General features: G+C 39.0%; 1 protein-coding gene across 1 annotated transcript in view; it reads right to left on the bottom strand.

The window, feature by feature from the left end:
- Window positions 1-237: 237 nt before the first annotated feature.
- Window positions 238-21163, bottom strand: part of NDNF (neuron derived neurotrophic factor) — a 73113-nt gene continuing 52187 nt past the window's right edge. The window contains exons 2-4 of the mRNA XM_069242563.1: window positions 10437-10628; window positions 8870-8994; window positions 238-5742 (exon numbers count right to left, since the gene is read on the bottom strand). Coding sequence (XP_069098664.1) covers window positions 4340-5742; window positions 8870-8994; window positions 10437-10627 — 1719 coding nt within the window. The 5' untranslated portion in view covers window position 10628 and the 3' untranslated portion in view covers window positions 238-4339. The remainder of the gene's footprint in view (window positions 5743-8869; window positions 8995-10436; window positions 10629-21163) is intronic.

Below are 21163 nucleotides of genomic sequence, written 5' to 3'. Positions count from 1 at the left end.
GGGGGAATCAGGGCATATGGATGGAGAAGGATAATAAAGGGAACAAGGGAGGCAAGGCAGTTGAAGATAAAGGTTGCTGCAACCAGATAACCAGGGGCACACATAAAAATGTAATCACTTAGAAAGGATGTGTTGTTCAATTGTTAAAATTAAACAGATATGAGGTCATTCAAAATTCTTAGCTATAATGTTGATGAGTGTACAGCGAGCACAAAAAGAGTTTTGGTCAGGAGGGAGTTAGCTGAATTCAATAGTTTAATATTTTGTTAGCAGGAAACCACACCTTCTCTTTACAGATCACTCTCTTTATAAGTAAATGGGTTTATACATAATAGTTTTCCCTTTGTGAGGGGATACACAGAGTGGTATATTAAATGCTCGCCCAACATAAAACATAAAATAGTTTACTATTACCAAAACATTGCCTGATGGTATGGGCAGTGGGGTATTGCATTGGTAAGGATTGGGGATCTACAGTTTTCTTTCTGCACAGTATGGAGTAAACAATGATGTTTAGTCACATGTTGGCTTTTTAACTCTAGAAATGAGGACTTGAGTAGAAAGATAAGTAATATGTACCTTCTAGATCATCTTAGAGAATTAACCAATCCAACAAGAACAGAAGGTTACAAAAGACCAGACTAGCACTGAGAAATCTTATTAGACTTTTGGATCTCTCATGAGTTTCGTGTCAGTCATATACAGATACTGACATACTTTACAATGGTTTCACATATTACTCCTATTGCCACAGCTAATATCCAAGATTAGATTAATTTTTGCACCTAGTGAAATTAAAGGGCAGCTGTGTCACACAGTAAATGCTAAGAATTGGGTCAGACCATAGTGCATTAATAATGTCACTGGCAACTAATCTATCAATTGTACACAAAATATGGAGCGTCCATAGGAGATTATTACAAAATTAAGAATTTAAAAACTGTATTCAACAAGAAATCATAGCATTGACACAACATAATAGAAATCTGCAACACGACTAGCGGTTTGGGACACTATGAAAATCATACATTGGGGAGGGATTACTAGGTATACCATACCCTTAAATAGTAGACACAAAAATAGCTCAATTATAGGATACACATGCTAAAACTATTGGAGTCCAAACATTCCCCTACCGACATATATATCTTGAATTGCTTTCAGTCAAAGTACACGTTACTAGAGGTCTGCAGAGAATACTGCACATCCTTATCAGCAACATGTGAATACAGTGATTCATTAGGTCATAGACTAGTTTATAAATCCAAAGAACAACAAATATGACTATTATAAAACATATTAAGGATGATAAAGGCATAATGTCTACTGAGCCACATGCAATTGTTTAGCTTTTCAGGCAATTTTATCAGAAATGATATACACAGAATTGGGGGACAAAATCAGGAGAGAATATTGAACCGATTATTAGCACACAACTTCATCCACAGATTCACAATTCTTATAAATACCATTTACAGAGGATGAGGTGAGATATGCTATACAAAGCCTAGCAAATGAGTAAGAGGCTGACAAGCTATACCCTCATAATTCTATGTAATATTTCTAGGAGGAATTCTCCAATTATATATGAATGAAGTAACTGTTATGTATAATGGTAGCCCAACCGCAGCTACTTGGGAGCATACGCTAATGTGTCTTTTTGAAAAAGATAGGCCCACTGAATATCATGGATCATACAGGCCTGTCTCCCTGATAAATGTTGATGCTGAAATATATGCTAAAATGTTGGATAGATGGCATTCTGATGTAGTATCCAAGCTGATTTCTGATAAGAAACATGGTTTTATATCAGGGCGTAATACCACCAAACATATACACATGGCTATAGCCATTTTTGCTGCTGCAAGTGGATTTGAGATGAGGGCTGGTATGGTCCTACATGATGCTGAGAAGACTTTTGACAGAGCTGATTGGGCCTTTTTATGGGATGTACTACTCCATATGAATGTAGACCCATGGTCTGTAAAATTAGCACCGAGATTATATCAAAACTGTTTAGATGTAATAGTGGTGATGGGGAAGGAATCTGTGATCATAGAAAATAAACACGGAACACAACATGGATGCCTAATGTTCCTATTACTTTTTACTTTACATGTAAAGTCTTGTTTAAGATTAAAGGCAGAATTACACTTATCTCTAGTTAATTTGAATGAGTGTCAATTAAAAATAGCCACTTCTGCGGATGGCATGGTGGACTTCCATAGTAATGGGGAAGCAGCTATCTCAGCCATAGAAGAAATAGCCATTGAATATAGACATAGGCCAGACTCTAAGTTAAACAACACCAAAAAAGAGGTTCTAACAAACTGAAACTTGGTACAAACGTCATATGCAACATTTAAAGTACCAACATTTTTGAAGCATTTATCTCATCTAAAATCTATGAGATTTTCCATTTAAATTATGATTTGCTTCATAAAAATGCTAAAGTTTTAATGGATATCTGTAATCATCAAATGCAACCATATTAAAATAACTTTACACCCCAAATGTCTATATTTATTTAGTTTCATTCTAATATACATTCCTTTAATGCCCGTTAAGCAGCTGGATGCAGCCATATCAAGCTTGGTTTGTGGTTACAAAAAGGTATGACAGCCAGTCAAATTTCTTAAAGAGTAATGGAAAGAGGATAGATGGTCATTACCTGACTTTCAGTACTATCATTAGGTGTTTATCTGTACAAGACTGTCTAGCCTACTCTATACTTCAAGAAATGATAATTATGCTAATATACATGCAATGTGCTTGGGTAGCAATGCAAGGGGAAGACTACTCCATCTTTTTGATCCCAACTACTTCAAGCAAGTCTAGTTCAAGGTAGTCAGGGATGCAAGCTACAATAGACTAAGGTTCTAGATATCCCTTCACTTAATGTATATACACCAATAAGAGCACAAACAGAACTGCTGGTATTTTTTTTACAATGCCATAGTACAGAAATGAGCTGAACAAGGAGTTACGTTATTAGGCTACTTTTAAAGACAACAGCATATATGCACATATGATAAACTCAGTCATGAATATCAGCTTCTTAAAAGGGAATTCTTTAAATATTTACAAATGCTGAATTATCTAAAGAACGTTAAGAGACAGGAGGGTAAACCTGAGATCATGAAATGGCCTGCAGGTCTGCAGCTTTGTTTGACTGTATCTCAATAGGAGGGGAAGGATAAGCCTAATAAATTGAGCTACGGTAAATCTTAATTGTGACTTTAAATAATAATTAGCCCAATCAGAACGCACTGCTTCAGTGATAAATCACTATTAGACCTATCCCAAATAGTAGGGGGCTGAAATACATATGATGTTATCACGAAACCTTGGTCCTAAACAATGAATTTGAAATTTTCACTGAAAGGTGAAGTCAGCTCTTAAAAAAGCATGTGTTGCAATGTCATTACCTTCACTTCTTCACAAGAAGTGGGTGTCCTTTATATTTCCCAATAGTCAAATCTTTAGAATTCTACTAATGTCTGATTTCAACAACAATAACTATTTTCGTGAAAATTAAATGCTCTCTGGAGTTGCAGCACTTTTCCTTGAATATTCTGTTAAAGTAGTTCTGAGAAAGCATCCCCAATAACACAGATTGGACAAAGTTGGAGAAAGAATATATCATTAATATTACTATGACCCTCAAAGATAGAATGGAAGCAAAGTATATTCGAATATTTGTTACTTTATATACAGGAATATATGTACGACGACTTTGTACATGAAATATATATTTAAACATAAAAATTAACAGAGGAAAGAATTTACAAAAGCAATGAAGTTATCAAGAGTGCAGTCCAGTTAATGCTTGGATGTGGTCACGTCAGAAAGTTAATGGGAATCATTGTAGTTGCTTATAAACATTTGTTGAATGTACAGTTATAAAAACAGAGACTTTTTAAACAAAAAATTATAAATTATTTACGAAAATCCTATCCTCTAAAAAGTCTGTGTACCTCTGGAGGCGAGTTAAGACAGTCAGGTGTCGTGTCTCAGCACTGAGTAAAGTATAAAATAATTTATAAACAGTTCATGCAGTGTGCAAAGCAAAAGAAATGGCAGCTCCTCCAAGGTATCCCGTTTCATTTGTCATCCACCGAGCATCAAACTGAGAACACTGGACACAAGATAATAGCATGCCTGATGCTGTCAGCTCAGTCGTTCCAAGCAACCACGTAGTTATGTAAACATAAATATACAAGTTGATATCTTTCTACACAGTACAAGTACAGTTCACAACTCTTCAGCTGTGTGAGTAGTCAATCTGCATACTTTAGGTCAGATAATGTCCAGATTGGAGTTCCTTCGATTTCTGAGACTAACAAAACTTTCTTGTTTTCACCAGTTTGCTTTGATACCTCACAGAGTGCCCGGAGTGCCCAATGACATACACATCTAGCAAATAGGATTTACCAGATTGAAGTCCCTTTATAGTTTCCGTTGTGACAGCTTTCTGAAGGTTTGGGCTGTGAAAATATTTACAGAGGATCTTTTCCGTTTTCTTTCTGGTATCTGGTCCCAGACACTGGTTCTGCTCTCTTTTCTTTTGTTCTTCACTGTAATTGTCATCAACTTCCTTTTTGTAGACGCAAAATTTGTTCCTCTCTTGCGTGCCCAACCATGCCACTGTGACGGAAGAACAGGTGCGTAGCTTGTCGAAGGCTTTAATTCTTGTATCTTCTGGAAGAGACGGAAATGGCTGTTTGTTGAGTTTTGTAGTGGCCAGAATCTTCAACATAGACGCACCTTTTTTATTTCCTTTAAGCCTAATGAGGTACTTGGCTTTGGGTTTGCCTCTTAGTTGAAACTGCCGGACGCCCTCCACATTTTGAGACAGCAGCAGTTTTCCATCGCGCCTGACTTGTATCTGAATAGCATCGAGGCAGGAATGAACTGAGAAGGTGACTTTCTGATGGGAAGAGACGGGAGCAAAGCGTAGGAATTTGGCACCCTTTCTCTTAACGAACACATCAGTGACTTTCCCATCTTTCAACTCGACGGTTTTCTGTTTTGCTTCTTCCTTTGTTCTGGCAAATGTTCCAACGTAAGCGGTGCTCATATTGGTGATAACGTTTACCACAAACACATCAAAGTAGTACTGCGTGTCAGGCCTCAGATCCGACACCGTGAAGATGTTTTTGTTTCCAATGCACAATTTCTGAAGGTCTCCACGGGATTTGCCATTTATTTGACGCAAAAACTTGGATGAAGCTGGTGCTTTTGGCAAGTAGCCGCGCTCTTTGCCGGCATGGTTGTCTGAATGAAAACCAAAATGGGCGAAATCAAAAGGGCTGAAGTCAAGTCCTGGCTTCGGCACCGTCATGAAGGCTTCATCGGCATCGCGTTTGGCATCTACAGCGCACAGGCTTTTGAAATTATGTTCTTTGTTGATAACCACGCAATACTGGACTGGCTGCTTTAACAGCGAAGCAGTGGGCGTGGGCTTCCATGCCAAGGTCACAGTGGTACGTCCAAGCGAGGTCACGTCCACTCTGGAGTCATATGGTAATTCTGGGTAAGGCTGGTCTGACTCTGGGGTTGTGGTTGCATACACCTTGAAGTGCGTGTCTTTTTCTGTGGAAAGAAGCTCCAACTGATAAAGGCCAGAAGGGGAACTGGATGAGACAAAATACTCCACATCATTGCCTTTGTAAGAGAACAGTTCAGTTCCTTCCTCGTTAATGATCAGCTGTCTCTGCTCTTCAAGGGGTTCAGGTTCACCTGCAATATAGCAAAACAGGATACGTTTTAAAAAAAAGGGCTTTGTTTTGTTTTTGCCATTATTCTGGAACACTCTTTTGACATTATTTGCACGGCTCTTTTTTCATAAAGAATTTCACTCAGACACCAGGGAGGGTGGGAAGTCATAGTTCTGATAGTTTGCATAAACCATAAGGCACTTGAAGTGGCAGAGAATGCTCATTATCACAGTTTTGGCCGGCAACATTTTACTAGAACTTCCCCAAACCATCTTCTAACTAAGGTTATATTGGCCGTTGATGTCCCCTAAGCCTCCAATTGAACACAATACCATGCTGCATGGAGCAGTCATGAAAGAGCAATTTGTGCTGTTTTTTTAGACCCAAACAGATACTTTCTATGCGACATATTCAGAGTGCATATGTGGTTTATTTACCAAAGGTGTAAATGATGTTCATGATTACCTAACATTATGTGAGATTAATTTACTTTCCAATGCTCACCCATGGCAGTACACTTGTGAATAACTCACCCATGGCGTTAGCCATTAAAATAACTGAAGTCCCTTATTTTGATAAATCGCCACCATGTGAATTAAATGCATGTACATTTCACCATACGGAAAATAGTCATACAGAAAAAAAAACAGTTCTCAGGCTACATTATGCCACAACTGGTAGATGGGAAAGACAGATTTACTCTGTGTTGATGGGGTAGAGAGCAAAGTAGATTATGGTGAGGAGAGGAAATAGCAAAAGAGAGGGCATGGGTAAGCTGCGGATAAAAAAAAATGGAGTGTGGTGGCTGCAAATAGGGTAGATTTAAGTGACTAGGAGAGTAGAAGTGGGTAAGGTAGAAAAGGAAGATTGAATTGCATGTTTGACTGGAAAATGTCTAAGAAGCAGTCCCGTTAAATTCTCAATGTCAATGAGGACAGTTTCTTAGAAAGAAAAAAATGAGCAAACTGAAATACATATGAATTTAAGGAAACCATGTAAAATGAGTGACTTCAAGATTCTGCAGTTGAAATAATGTGGATTTAAGAGAAAAAGATGTGTCCTTATGCATCACAGGAGGAAGGGGTAAATTGCGGCAGGTGTGACTTTTCACTGGCACAGTAGTCATTATTATGGAGACTGAAGGAACTAGCCAGGTTTCATTGGTGGTTGGAGTTAGGATGTGGGAATTAGGAACCTGTAAATAGAAAGTTGCTCTAAAAAATGTTGGTTGAGTAATGATCAAGAGCAAGCATTGGTCAAGCCAATGGCTCTTGTTTACATTTTCAGTCCTGTCTAAAATATTAAAGAATCCCCTGCTTCAGTAAATAAGAGAAAACAAAAAAAAAATTGCTTTCTGTGGACAAACAACCTGTGAGAATGGACTGTGTACTTCTGAGATGTGAAATAGTTCATTAGCATTGTAATGTAAGCGCTGGATAGGAGATGGTATGATAACGAAACACCCAATGAGGTGAGACAATAATACTCTTTGGGGAGAAGTCAAAGCCTAATCTGTGCATATGTTAAGGCATTGATAACACTATATTATGCAGACAGTGTGCTGTCAAGCCAGACCTAAAAGGCATTAATTGGTGTGTTAGAAGGTGAGAACTAAAGGAATGCCAAGCTGTTAGTAGGAACTGGTGAAAATTGACATGGTGAAAACATGACATTGATTAAAGCTTCATATTTAGGTTTTAGGTAAAGGGGATCTACCAAGTGAGAAAGAGGGAGGGAATTTAAGTTAGTTTGTTGGGGGTTATTTTTTGATGGAGAGACTAGCAGTGAGTTAAGGTGGGTGGGGATAGGAAAGAGCAATTGAATGAGATAAGCTGGGTAAAGCTGGGTTTGTTCTTGTGGGAAGGGACGGGTACTGCTCAGGAAATGTGTATGAATAGAAAACAAGCATTTGCAATGCAACGGGTCTCGCGTTTGCTCGTGTTAGAGCTGATAGCGTTGTAAACTCCTAACTGGACTTTTCACTGGTAATGAAACCTATCGGCAAAAGTGCAATTGTGTACGTAACCGGAAACAGTGCAATTAACTGTGTAACAGGGTCGATATTATGTAAAGCGCTCGACTTCTGCCAAGCGAGATCGCGCTGGGAAAATAGAGAAAAAGTAGTCCACGAGCCGGACGGAAAACAGGAGCGTCGCGCGTTTTCTGTACTTGGTCGATGCGCTCGAGGAGGGCTATCCACCGGAAAAGGCATGACGTATGCATGCCTTCCACTAATGAAATCAAGCAGATTCCAACAGGCAAGCCCATGAGCCAATGAAAGACACTGACGAGACGTGGACAGGGCTCCGAGCCCTTTTTAATTCTTAAAGCGTCTCGCTTAGCGAAACGCATGCGCTAGCGCATGCGACACAGGCTCGACCCTAAAAAAGTGAGAAAGGAAGCCGGAGGTGTCTCAGTATTTGGAAATGAAGATATCTTTATTATGTTAGTGTTCATACAAAAATGGATGCCGACATCATAGCTAGAGTATAAATTAGGACATTTTGGAATTAGCGCCACCAGCTTCACAGGCCACGGTGGTGGTAAACGAAGAGGCACAAATTAGCAAAGATATTTAAAACATGGCAAGGCATTTCTAGAACTCCAGTCTTTAAATACATTAGATCTAAAAACAGTTCAAAATATTTTGATGAAGTGTCTCAAGAATCTGCGGTTTAGTTCTAAAATAGAAATATCCCAAAGGTTTGCACTAATGAACATTACGTGCATGAACACCGGATTTCTATTTGCTTCAATCATCTAAATTAGACATGATGAAACACATTGACATCCTAGAGACCACACTGTTTGGCAACAGGAAAAAGCAGGTTTAGAAGCGATACTTAAAGCTAGTGCATTGATCCCCCCTCATTAGGGGCAAAAAAGCAAAGAAAATGTGTATTGTACCAGGACCAACACTCGAAATGCAATTGTGCAACATACTGTACCGATGACTTCCAACCAATCTTTCCTCAATAGAGGTATTTACAACTCCTAAAGGCTTTGTGATGTTCATTCATTGACCTAGCACAGAAAACGTCTCAGCCCCTTCCTTTAACTGTAGCGAAAGCTGATGGATAATGATGATGCACAGATCCTAGACTGTAAACATAACATAATTACATTCCGCTTTTGTTGGAATTAATCACCTGATCCTTCCCCGCTTCTTTCTTCGGGGAGCTCCTGCAGGTGCAGCTTCCATTCCAGAGGTGCGTCACATGGTGTAATTGTGATGGATAATGGTGTATTGTCTTCTTCGACCACAAAGAAATACCTAGAGAACGCAAAGCAGCAAATGTATATTGTGTGAACCTCAAGCCTTCGAACTTTGTTCTCAAAAATATGAGAAAAGATTTTCAATTATTAAAATTACGTTGTGAAAATGAAAGTAAATTTGCTTTCTCACACCGTAAGTACCGATAGAAAAGCAGAAAAAAATACATACATTATATCTAAACATATATATATATATATATATATATATATATATATAAATACATATATATGTATAAGAAGAACACACTTCAGACGCCTCAGTCTTTGACGAGGGGTTTCAGTACACGGTCAACAATTCCTTTCCTTGCTAAACCTCGTTCACAAAAACAACCAAGTTTAAAGACAGAAAGCTTGAAAAGTATTCATGTTACAGTTTGGAGAAATTCTCTCTCTCATTCATGCCAAACCTTACAATCCGGATAATCATGAGGGCACATGGTCTTAATCATAGATGGATCCAAATCTGCACCCTGCTATTTACTGACTACACATATTTGATGCAAGATGAAGCACGTGCGTCTCTGGGGTCTTTAAATGTCTTTGTCACATAACCCCTCCCTTCCAGACTACACAGATTGATTTCCTTGCTTTTTTGTTTTAACAAACTTTGTGGTCCAGACATTGCCTCATCTTGGTAGCTTTCTTCTGGACTCTCTCTGATCTTTGTTTATCTTCCTGAAAAAAGGAGGCACCCTGAAATGGGCCCAGGACAGCACTGTTTTCTAATGTGTCAGTAATGTGTGTCTGAATGCTATTTTCAAAATGGCACAGTCTGTGAATAAGAGGGTTAGGATCAATTAATCTCAAAATATGCTTTATCTGATAAAATTCAGTTTATGGTTTCCTTTCCCCCTCTAGTACTCACAACAAAATATTGGTCGCGTGTACATGCAATTGATGGGCGGAAAAACTGTAAAATGTGTTTTGGTAGCAATTTCCACTTTAGGCTTGCCTTGATCGCCCCTGGAACCGCACTTACTAGCCTTAGGCTTATGTCCATGATGGCAAGGCCTGGAGCAAAATGTAAACAGGGCCACTCAGCTGGCCACCTAAAGCTAACAGAAACCGTTGGAGAAGGCGGGCGTGTAAGCGTCTAACTTGCGTGTAACCCTTTAGTGTCTTTGATTGTCAAAGTGTGCATGATGCCATGTCTGTTACCACTGGTATTTTGGTGACTAGATGTCCCTGAAGTCTTGTAGTAAAATCTCTCTACCCGGATCACAATGGCAGGATCTGCAAATATTACTGACAGTGGCAGAAAGAAAACGCATCAAGTGGGGAGAATGCACGGATGGGCAACTGAATATTTCTGGAGAATTGTCAGGGGAAGGGCAATGAACATGATACAGATATCCATAAAATCGCGTGCAGATTTTCGTTAGTCTGAACTTTAAACAAAACAGTGATCCAAGAGCAGAGCCACCAGAGAGTAGGGAATACCTTTTTGGATTATCTCGGAAGAGGTAGCCGCTGATCTCAGCTCCATCTGGGATTACCACTGAGTCGTGGAACAAAGCTTTGTCCTGGATCTGCATCTGGAAACGCTCCTCATCCCTAGTGGGCAGCTTTTGGGTCCTGGTTTTCGATGGCAGCAGCAGCAGCAAAACCACCGAGCACTGAAGCAGTAACATCCTACAGGAAGGACGGAAAGAAATTAGTTACTTTTCAATTTAGGAGTCTCGAGAACTACTTTTTGTGCTACTATGTAATGACCTCTATGAGAAAAGATTCAGAGAAAATATAGCAAGTGAATATATAGTCTGACTTTTTACAACGAATAAAACAAAAAAGTTAAAAAACATTCGTTGATTTGTTTTGCTATTAGGTTGAGAGGAAACATTTTCCACATTTCGTCTATAAACTAGAGAAAAGACAAAAAAAGAGAATCGTTTTGTTTAATTCCAAAAAAAAACAAAATTGGTTAGGCAACGTAAAAAAAGGATGCTATTTTTCATAACTTGAACTCTGTATCCTCTGTGTGTATTCATGTCATCTTGTGAAGTCATACATACACAAACATGCTCAGACACACAAAGTACACACAACACAAATACACACAGAGAAGTAGTCGTCTCTCTTTCACTATGAAAATGAGATACTGAAATATGATAACATTTGATTCCTTACTGCCGTAAAAAAGATTAAGATAGTGTACAGTTACAACTCCCTTCAGGACTTTTGTCGTTTTGTATTTTATTAAGCTGTAATTTCATTTATATCGCGATTATCACCCCTGGCGAGTAGTTGGATGGATGGTGAGCTATTTTGTCTAGCAGTTTATCTAACTGCCTACACCAAACTGCTTTCCCCTAAGCGGTGACAGCATCTTGTGACCTAGAAAATGATCTTTGTTATTGTTATTATTGGAGCAGTAAATAAGCAGGAGACCAAAGTTGCTGGGGCTGGGGGGGGGGTGGGGGGGGGTGGGGGCGGGGAGAGGTGTGTGGACAAAGAAATGGGATGGTGGCAGGGGCCTGAGGGATCCGCAAATATCCCCGCCTGCCTAGGGATTCATTATAGAGTTTTCTTTGTGGTTTACAAGCTCCGTTTTTTTAAATCCTTTTACTTTTTTTACTCCCTTGTCTTTGCAGGGCAGGAAGCACCTTAGATTTTTTTTACTGGATTGCTTGTGGTTCTTAAATGAAATGAAAAAAGTTTTTAAAGCCAATTTTTAGGGAATACAATGTTATTAACCAGGATCGAGCTCTCCACCTATTGGTAGATATGAGATTTTTGAATGTGACCTGTGCTACAGGCCGATATTTTAATGAAATACAAGGTGCCTTAATGGGGCTCTCTGGTGCTTTGTAAGAGATGAGAGAGCAAGTATGCAAGGTATAATCAAGTAGAGGTATTTTATAAGGGTAAAATCATTATAATAATTGACTATATGATAAGGAATACGCAAATGTTAACTAAAAAGCATTTAGGGTTAGGCAGGTCCGTTTCCCCAAGAAATACAATCAGTGGCACCTCGGGGAACTGCAAGAATTGTTATATTGTATAACATTGTCTTGTATGATTTAGTGGAATTAGCAGATGGTGATACTTTTATTTTATATTGTGAGTATATTGTATTTTAAGTAATGATGTAAATGTGAATTTAGGTTCAAGATTTTAAGCTATTGTTCCTATTTAAGTACTTTTAAAGTACATATTTATATGTTGAAGCTGCTCTCCATCTGAAGAACATGGAAACAATTTTTATCCCCAAGATATTGGAATCAGGTTTTAATACAAAGCACATCACTTTATCTAGCTCTGCCCCCCATATTTAAACTCTATATTAATGCTTTTAGTATCTTTACTGGGCCAGGCTGGTTGTGTTCTATGCAAACATGTAATAATGTCTATAAAGCCTATTATACATAGGATATGTTAGATAATACTGAATCTTATCAAGAGGGCATTATCATCAAGAATTGTAATGAATTAAGACCAACTATGAGGATTAAAGCTATGAGCTAGATCAGTTTTATGAATTATTATATTGTGTATTTATGTTTTATGCTTTTATGGCTATTATGTTGAATAAATAATTTATTGACCATCTTAGATGATGATCAAGTATTTCTAATAACAGTTCAGCTTCATATGATCTTCTCCATTGCTTTAATAAAACCCTTTTTATGTGTTTTTTGTGGTAATGCACCTGACAAGCCTCTTGTGCTTCAGCAAAGCAAATATCTAAATATAACTTGCAGCACCAGCAGAATATGTTAGACGGGCTTCACCACACCCACATGGCACCAAAGTCATATCATTAGTAGATCAATAATCTCCCAAAAGTACAATTTACCCCTGTATGATTGTGAATTCTAAGGGGCCACAGAATGCATTAATCTGGTGACGTAACACCGTCCTGTACAAAACACAGTACCAAATACTTACAAGGCAATTCTTTGGAACAGTACAAGACTTTTCTCATATGTACCAACATTCACATCTCCAAGACAACATATTAGACAGTCTACACAAATCTACAAACACACTAAACAGCACCAAAACTATATGATTGGCTTCACCATGTCCTAACAGTTAAGCATGTTAGTCACACATCTAACCCTCACCGAGCAAACGTTTCTCTGAGCGTCATATCTTGCCTTCAAAGAAAGAAAATAGCACTAAAATTATATGGTTTGCAACAAGGTGCTCCATGAAATCACAACCTAATGCAAGCCTCTGGGCGATGGGAAATAGTTTAACCTCGTGGAATGAGACAAATGAAAAGATCACAAGTGGGGTACTGCCTCACACAAGACACAATAACACACACCACAAAGACTCAATGAAAACTTTGTGACCCCTTATTTTACACACCTGACTAACCTGATCGATCTAGATGCTTGGTGGCATTCGGACATTTAACGTCGAGTTTGTATTTAGCACAGTGAAATAAATATAAATATACTCTTTACTAGACACCTATGCGTTAAGACCATTTCTGGGACCCATGGGCAAAATCCACATACCAGCTTCCCTAGCCAGAATTAAGAAAATGAGCCTGCAACGCCACAATCCCTCATTTGCAACATGCAGGTTGATGTCCCAATGAAACTTGGAGCTTCTGTTGTACTCAGAAAGTATTTATTTCATTTGATTTATTGACTACCCTGTAGCCAAGATCCTCAGAGTATTAGTGGATTGAAACTTTACTGCTTGTGCTTACAGCAATCGTTTGCAAAGTGGATGCTGTCCAGGGCAGACAGCTTCCGTTATGTTTTGTGCAGCTGCTAATGGTGGCGGAAGAAGACGCTACCAATGCACGTTTCTCAATAGGTCAAGTCACAATTCATCCCTAACAGTCCTGGTTTGTAATGTATTGCGAAAGCAGGAACAGGTGTCTACCAGTGACGTAACACAAAATTATAGGGGGCCCCTGCAGAATGTGATTATGGGCCCTGGGGCCTCCCAGATTGCACAGATGTTGGTCTTTGGCTTAATGGGGCCTGCCTCAATTGTTGCCCCCCTACACTGCAGGGGCCTGCTCAGGAAAGCAGAGTGGCTTTCCTGTGCATTTAACTTTTCTTATTCCATGCCACTGCACGTATTTTGCAAGGCATGCAATGGCCAAGCTTAGCGGCGGAGGAGAGGCAGTTCTTAATTTGTGCTTATTGTTTTCGGTGTGGAGGACCAGCACTTATTTTTGAGGGCTGGCACTTATTTTTCTGCCTCAAGCATTTACTGTGAGCAGAAGACACACATGGGAAAGACAGAGGAAGAAAAAAACAAAAAAGGGTTACAATGGGTGAAAGCAGAAAGCTGCAAGAGTAAGCTGAAGGGGCAGGGTGTGACTTTAAATGGATTGAAGAGGCCCGAGATGGCTTTAGGATTACGCTGCCTCAGTATTCCATGTTCACACATTTAATTGCAGCAGTCATGTGCTTAGGGGGAGGGATTGGGCACCAGCACATTTTTATTTACAAATTAAGCACTGAAAAGGGGCCCTCCCAAACAAGGAACCCTGGGGCACCCCCACACCGCAGGGGCCTTCGTTATGCCCCTAGTGTCTACTACGGCTCACTTGCCTCTATGCCTGTTTTGGCTGGCATGAGCAAAGAGGTGCACATCTGAACTACACCTCATTCTATGGCAACTTTCAACCCATAAAGAGATATAAATAGATCAATTGGTCAATTTGAAAGAATTTGGCTAGTGTCAGTCTGTAATATTTCAGAGTGACAATATATCTCTGCAATCTTCATCCTTTAGTTCTCTTCATCCTAATGTGGCAGATTGTGCACAAATCATGCTACCAATTTTACTTCTCTCTATTCTCAGTTTTTTTGTGTAATTTTGTTGCACTATTTGTTGCTTGTGTATTTTATCCTGGGCTCCAAAAACGCACATTAAAAAAAGGATGGCTGAAACATTCAGCATCCTGAATCAATCATCTTTTATTAAAGGGTCCATGCATTGAAAGTTGTGACAATAGATCTCGAAACCCCAGCTGACATCATTCAACAAACAAACATTCTAGAATATATATTGTTGCTGATTGTTAGAGATGCGGGACTAGGCAAAGAGAGACGATTTTCCCTACACTCGGTACCCCTTAAACAAATGTAGCAAGGGCACTAATTTCTTTGCCTCGTTAATCCTCCTGCTCTACATTATCTTTGTCTGTCCGCCCTTGTTAGTGGTATGTTACTCTGTTCATTTTTACAGAATTCATAATGTGTGCAACAATCTGTTTCACAACTTATCCATCTGTGATGTGTGGATTCGATTTGCTTGTACATACACACTCTGCTGGTCAGTATAAACGCATATACTGTCAGTCTGTCCGTTGGGGCTTGTATATTTCCACCTGACAGTTCACCAGAAAGTTTGTTTTATATATTTGTCCCAAATGCATCTGCCTTTCAAGTCTGTTGTCATTAGCTGTTTGTCCCTGCTCAGCTAAACGAAATTATAACAGTAGTAATAAACTAATGAAGACAGTAAACAACATTTTTCTTTTTCTTTGCTCCTCCTTCTATAATTATTTTTAGTGTTATTATTACCACTATTATTATTGCTGTTGTTAATAATAATAATAACAGAAGACGGAGAAAATTCATGAAAACTGTAATAATGATATTGCTAATAGTAATATATCATAATTGTGCTTTTATATATAATGAGCCCTGGTGTACAAATACTGACGTTTCACCTCCGAAGATAGTTCTAAGCACATATGACATAATCAATTCATCAGAAGAAAACAGATCATTCATCAGAAAGCCGTCTCCTCCCAGTCTCCCAAGTCAGCAGAAATATGTGCATTTGACGCCACCGAGGATACCACTAAGTATGATACACACAGCGCTTATTGATTTTGTCTGCATTACTCGCAGATGATGGGAAGCAAATGCGTTCTCAATTAATCGGAAACTGGCAGCGTTTTGTCGTTACGCTAAATCTTCGCCTTCTAATCAAGCAAACGCCTTTAAATGAAGCTGCAAATGCGAGAACTCCACGATTGAGCCTTGGATTGCGCCATGTGTGCCCAGCAGCAGGTGGGCAGGCTTGGAAGGAGCACACTGCTGCCTTCAGAGGAGTGAAGCCCCGGGCCTTGTGTTCTTTCGATGAATAAACCACCCCAGAGACTGCGCCCCTCCTTGTAAACTGGCGATGGAATCCTCCAGTGTCCACTGGAGAGTAGAAGGCCAGCAATTTCTGAGCAATCCATTGGTAAGGGCTGCCCTGCTACTTCCTGAGAAAAGGCAATGGGTCTTTCATCCTAGCCCTCAACTGTGTTTTCGTATTCATCACTTTGAAACCCTTGACACTCATATGGTATTTTAATAGAATTTCATACACTACTTCGATTCAGGGTTCCCTTCTGAAATTATTCCCGGCACTTGAGACCTGCCTGCTGCAAATATCTCCGTCTGGGAAGGGGAAACGAATGTTTTCTGTTTAGGTAAAATCATGTGTGAGCCTGTTTTTCTTCCTTCTAACACACATATTATTCTACGGTTTTTAATGGTGTTACCGCAAAGCGAATATTTGCTTAATGTTGTCGGAATGAGCTTCGGTGACCTCGGCAGTGACTCCGCCTTTGCTGTAGTTTGTCAGTGGAACCTGTAACGTGCCAGTCAGTAGTGATTAGAATGCTTTTCTACTGACCCAAGTAAGCCGATTATCAATACGTTTACAACATAAGTCAAGCCACGACACAAATAAGCATGAGTTAATCTGCTCAAGTCCATGCTCTGCGCAGACCTCACAAATTTGTTTGCACCCTGTAAACACAGATAGCTAGTTATGACAAAAGTACACGTCGCTCACTAGATAATGGGTGGCAGCGTGGCACAGAATGTTAACCATGATTACTACCAAGAACTAACTACCTCCCATTACTCAAGAGCGGGTGGAACCCTGTGCAGTACTCCACTGGTGGTAGACATCTGTTGGCAGAGTACTGTCCTTGGATTCCATCCACCATCAATCACCACCTTACATACAGCTGGTTAAAAAAAAGTACCAGAATGTGGTACAAAAGAACTGTACAATAAGGCCAACGCTTCCATTTCATTAAATCAAAAATCCCTTCTTCATTTAGACCTCCAAACATCTCAGTCTTCTCTGAATACCAGGTCACATTTCCCATTTTAATAAACAGTAAAACGGTATAAAAGTTATTTCTTCTTTCAACAACTCTTTAATTCAAGTGTTTTTCCTAAAAAGAGACTTCTTTTATTTCACAGTTGGCAATGAGGGGTGAAAATGGGATGTTGGCATGCATCATAGTTTATTTCCACAATATCCCCCCTTCAATTTACATACACAAACACAGGGCCATATGTGATGTGATGTTATGCAACACTTAGATGCTGTCGCAACAGAAAATATCCACAATAAAAAACATGCTTTCAGTTTTGAAAACATTTCTCACTTATACATTTGTAAAGACCTATTTTGAAGCCAACGATTTAAAATCAATTCTTAAGTAAATTACTGAGAGTTAATAAACATTTGGCACTGATAGGTCTATTTTTTAAGTCTGAAATAATATTGCAGAAGGTAGGCCACAGGAATGTGCCACTTTGGAATCGTCCTATTTTATAAATCTCAGATAGTCCCAGGAAGCAATTTACAATGAAGTGGAAGATTTGTGATTTGTCAGGGTCCATGTAGGTCATGGCTATCTAAAAATACGTCCTACAGTGTGAAACTTGGAAACAGACGCAGGATTTACACAAATGGCAGACAAAAAGTAATAGGAACACACAAGGCTTATGAAGCTCACCTACAGGACTTACACTTGGCAGCAGAGTTTGGGGATTTCTGTTACCAATTAATTGACGGCACTGCAGCACTGAGATGAGAAATGCAGTACATAATTTCTAAATAAAAAGAGAGAGAACACTAAAATGATAAATGGGTCACTGAGCAGATAGAGATGAGGGAGAAAACTGGAGGCCGGGGGCACGAGTCACAAATATATTTTTGGCTGTATATCCATGGTTCATTTTATGCTATTTAGAGTCTACAATTGAAAACAATTTTGCAAGTGGAAAGTGAGTGGGTCACAGAAAGGTTTGACTTGAGCGTTTGTGAGCACCCACAAACTCATGAGTTTGCTGCATTTTTAAACTCCCTTTTTCACCCTTCTCGTCCTGAAAATGGTCCGAGATTTGTTCCAGCAAATGTCTGCCGTAATTCCCCTTGGAGGGTGAGAAGATGATTTACTTATTTATTCAAGAGTAAGTATTGGGTTTTCTTTGTGGATGAAAAGTATTTCCCCTGGAGAAAAAAAGCAGATGAAACTTAAAAAGATTGATAATATACAGGAAATTTCGGACCCTCAAACTGAGCCAGCCACTGTAGACTTGGATCAATCATTCTTTACTTGGTCGAGTTTTTAAAATGTATAAATGGTGGGTGAGGAGACCTAACATACCTTCGGTAGCTTAGAGTATTCAACAGAAATGGGTAAATATGTGCTAAATAAAAGTACCTATTGTTCCCTTTGTTAATAAGTGACATGTCTAAGCATCAGAGCACCTCGTGCTAATTTGTATTAATGCTAGCAAACTTGGGAGGGGTAAGGAAAGGATAAAGAAATCGTGAGTCCTTATTTAATGACTAAAATCTCATTACATAATGTGTGTATGCAGGTGACTTTTTGCTCACCATCCCATTGTAGCTTCTGTTTGTTTGAGTTTGAAGCATGGTGCGCTTGTTTAATATGGAGATTCTTCTTTTAAAATTAAAATGCAAAAGCATAATGAAGAGGCTTCATATTCTCATGCTCATTAGTTAGGCCATATGCTTTTGCGTCTGAGACTTAAAATTAACCTTTAGTGAGACTGAAAGTTGCTGCTCAGCCATATTAACTCCGTTATGCCGCTCCGTTATACGTACTGATGGCCCTGCATGAAGCATACATTTTTTAAATATTAATGAAGGTGATTTTCTTATGTTTTTAAGTTGAGCAAAACTGTCCTAACATTGATCATTTAAGAAAGTGGCAGTATTATAATTATTTGTAAATAGTTATGATACAGAATTTACATTTTTTACTTTGATATGAATTTTATCAAATACAAAAATGTACTTACATATTAGATACTTAACTACATTAAGAATTCTGTTCAACTCAGAAACAATAAATATGAATCCCTTTTCATTAAGCCTAGCACAACCAAGGATCTAACACAATGCTTTGCCCCACAAAATTTAGACTAATATTCTAATGTACATAATAAGGGGGTGATTTAAAGGTCAGTGGGTGGCCATCTGTCCTGCCATTTCACCAAAGGTTATGGCTTCTGCTCCATTAGAGGAAGCCCACCCTATTTAGAGTTTCCTGACTGCTTGGAGTGGATCTTTATGCCTATAATGGGGTCTCTGGTGTGGTAACTGTATTGTAGGGTCATTGAAATACCAAAGTAGTGCCTTGCTGGTTTGGCCAAACCTGGCATTTCTGTTTCTTTAACACAAACAATTTCCCAAAACAGAAGTGCATGTGTTTAGCACAAACATTAAATTTCCTTGAAGCTCAGGGTCTTTCATCCCTGCGCCTGAGATACATTGATGAATTCCCCTGCCCTGGACTGCCATGTTTTGTATAATTAGCAGAAAACTCTACAGAGAGTCGTCCTGACCTAAGTAGGGCAGGACGTCCATCACCATGACCAAGCCGCCCCGTCGTGGACGGACAGCAGATTAAGGGTTGACACTAATGGAGCAGCTCAGACTCTGCCCTTACATCCCAGCAGTTCCCCCAATTTTCCATTGGGGACCCAACGTCTGGCAAGGCAAGGGACCGGTCAATTTAGGGTGGTCTCAAATGCTAGTGAAGAGCATTTTATGCATTTTAAATCAGGGGGAAAGTGGTTCAGTATTTTTATTGCAACTGGGATAAAGTGTTACTCTAATCAATGGCACATATGTTGTTTAACAAATCCACCCCACCGATGCAGAGAATATTCTTTGACAGCACTTGCCCATAATATAGCACAAAAACAACCTGCAGCTTTTGTGAACAAAATAAAATCTTATTTGAATCCACAACTTATACGTTCTTGCCCACTCATTGAAGGTATTCTGATCTATTTGATTGTTGCAGTTTTAGCCTATGCTACGTCAGAAACATAATTCTGCATAATTCTACAGTACAGGTTAAAAACAGACCACTATTTAAATGAACATATATTTGCAGTATTCTTAGAACTTTGCGATCTATATAGGAAAGTTCAATTCTACTTCACCATGAAGCCTTTCATAGCTCATTTCAATTTCATAAAATAGTAAAACTAGTTTTGAGATCCAAAAAAATCTAGATGTACTCAGAAGATTTACCTATCATTCAAACATTTTCTTCCTTACTCATATCTGCGATTGCTCAAAATATTCTACCTAATAGTTCAGATTCCACGTCATACATTTAATAAAATGTTCCCCGAATTCAAGTGTTTCTAGTTCACCCATGAAACATTTTTCTTCCCTTTCATCTCCTGCTACCATCAAACTTTATTTGACAACTTTGAATTCAACCCGCTGTGGTTTTCTGTGATCACGCTCTGTCAATAATGTATGCGTTGAGCATAGCGGGTGAAATTTGTCCCTGACCAGTCTCTCCTTAGATATTTACACTAAATCGTAATTGAAAACAGCCTTGCACACCACCAGTTGCACATTTGAAGTCTTTAAAACTAATAGACATGCGTGGGAAAGATTTCAAGAAATGAAGTTGAGGTACTTGACAGTTCAATCATAAAAACTGTCAACAAACCATCAAGTACAAATTGGAAAATTACATTTGATAGCTTTGCTTGTGGAAATGAATGCAGGCTCTCACAAGGAGCATATAAAATAACCAATGTGTTTAAATTTGGCCGATTTCCAAAGCCACTATGTCTCTTTCATTGACAATACCCACTACTGCTCATAGCGTCGCAGACTGTTTTAAATGCTGGCCACGCATTACCTCAAAGTCTTGACGAGGGCAGGAGGTCCGTCACAATGTTATAGAAGTATATTTCAATAATACAGCTTTGTCACAATACTTAAACAAATACAGATAGTATACAAACAGCAGTGTAGCACTCTTGAATTTCTCCAGAGAACATGACAAAATCATCTGAAAGAGGCATAACTTGGCAGTTCCTTCTTAATCGAATACTAAAACCGATGGACCATTACAAGGGAATAGCTAAACAAATTAAATACCC

Source organism: Pleurodeles waltl, chromosome 1_2, assembly GCF_031143425.1.
Source record: "Pleurodeles waltl isolate 20211129_DDA chromosome 1_2, aPleWal1.hap1.20221129, whole genome shotgun sequence".
NCBI classification, from domain to species: domain Eukaryota; kingdom Metazoa; phylum Chordata; class Amphibia; order Caudata; family Salamandridae; genus Pleurodeles; species Pleurodeles waltl.
This window is presented reverse-complemented; position numbering and strand designations above follow the sequence as displayed.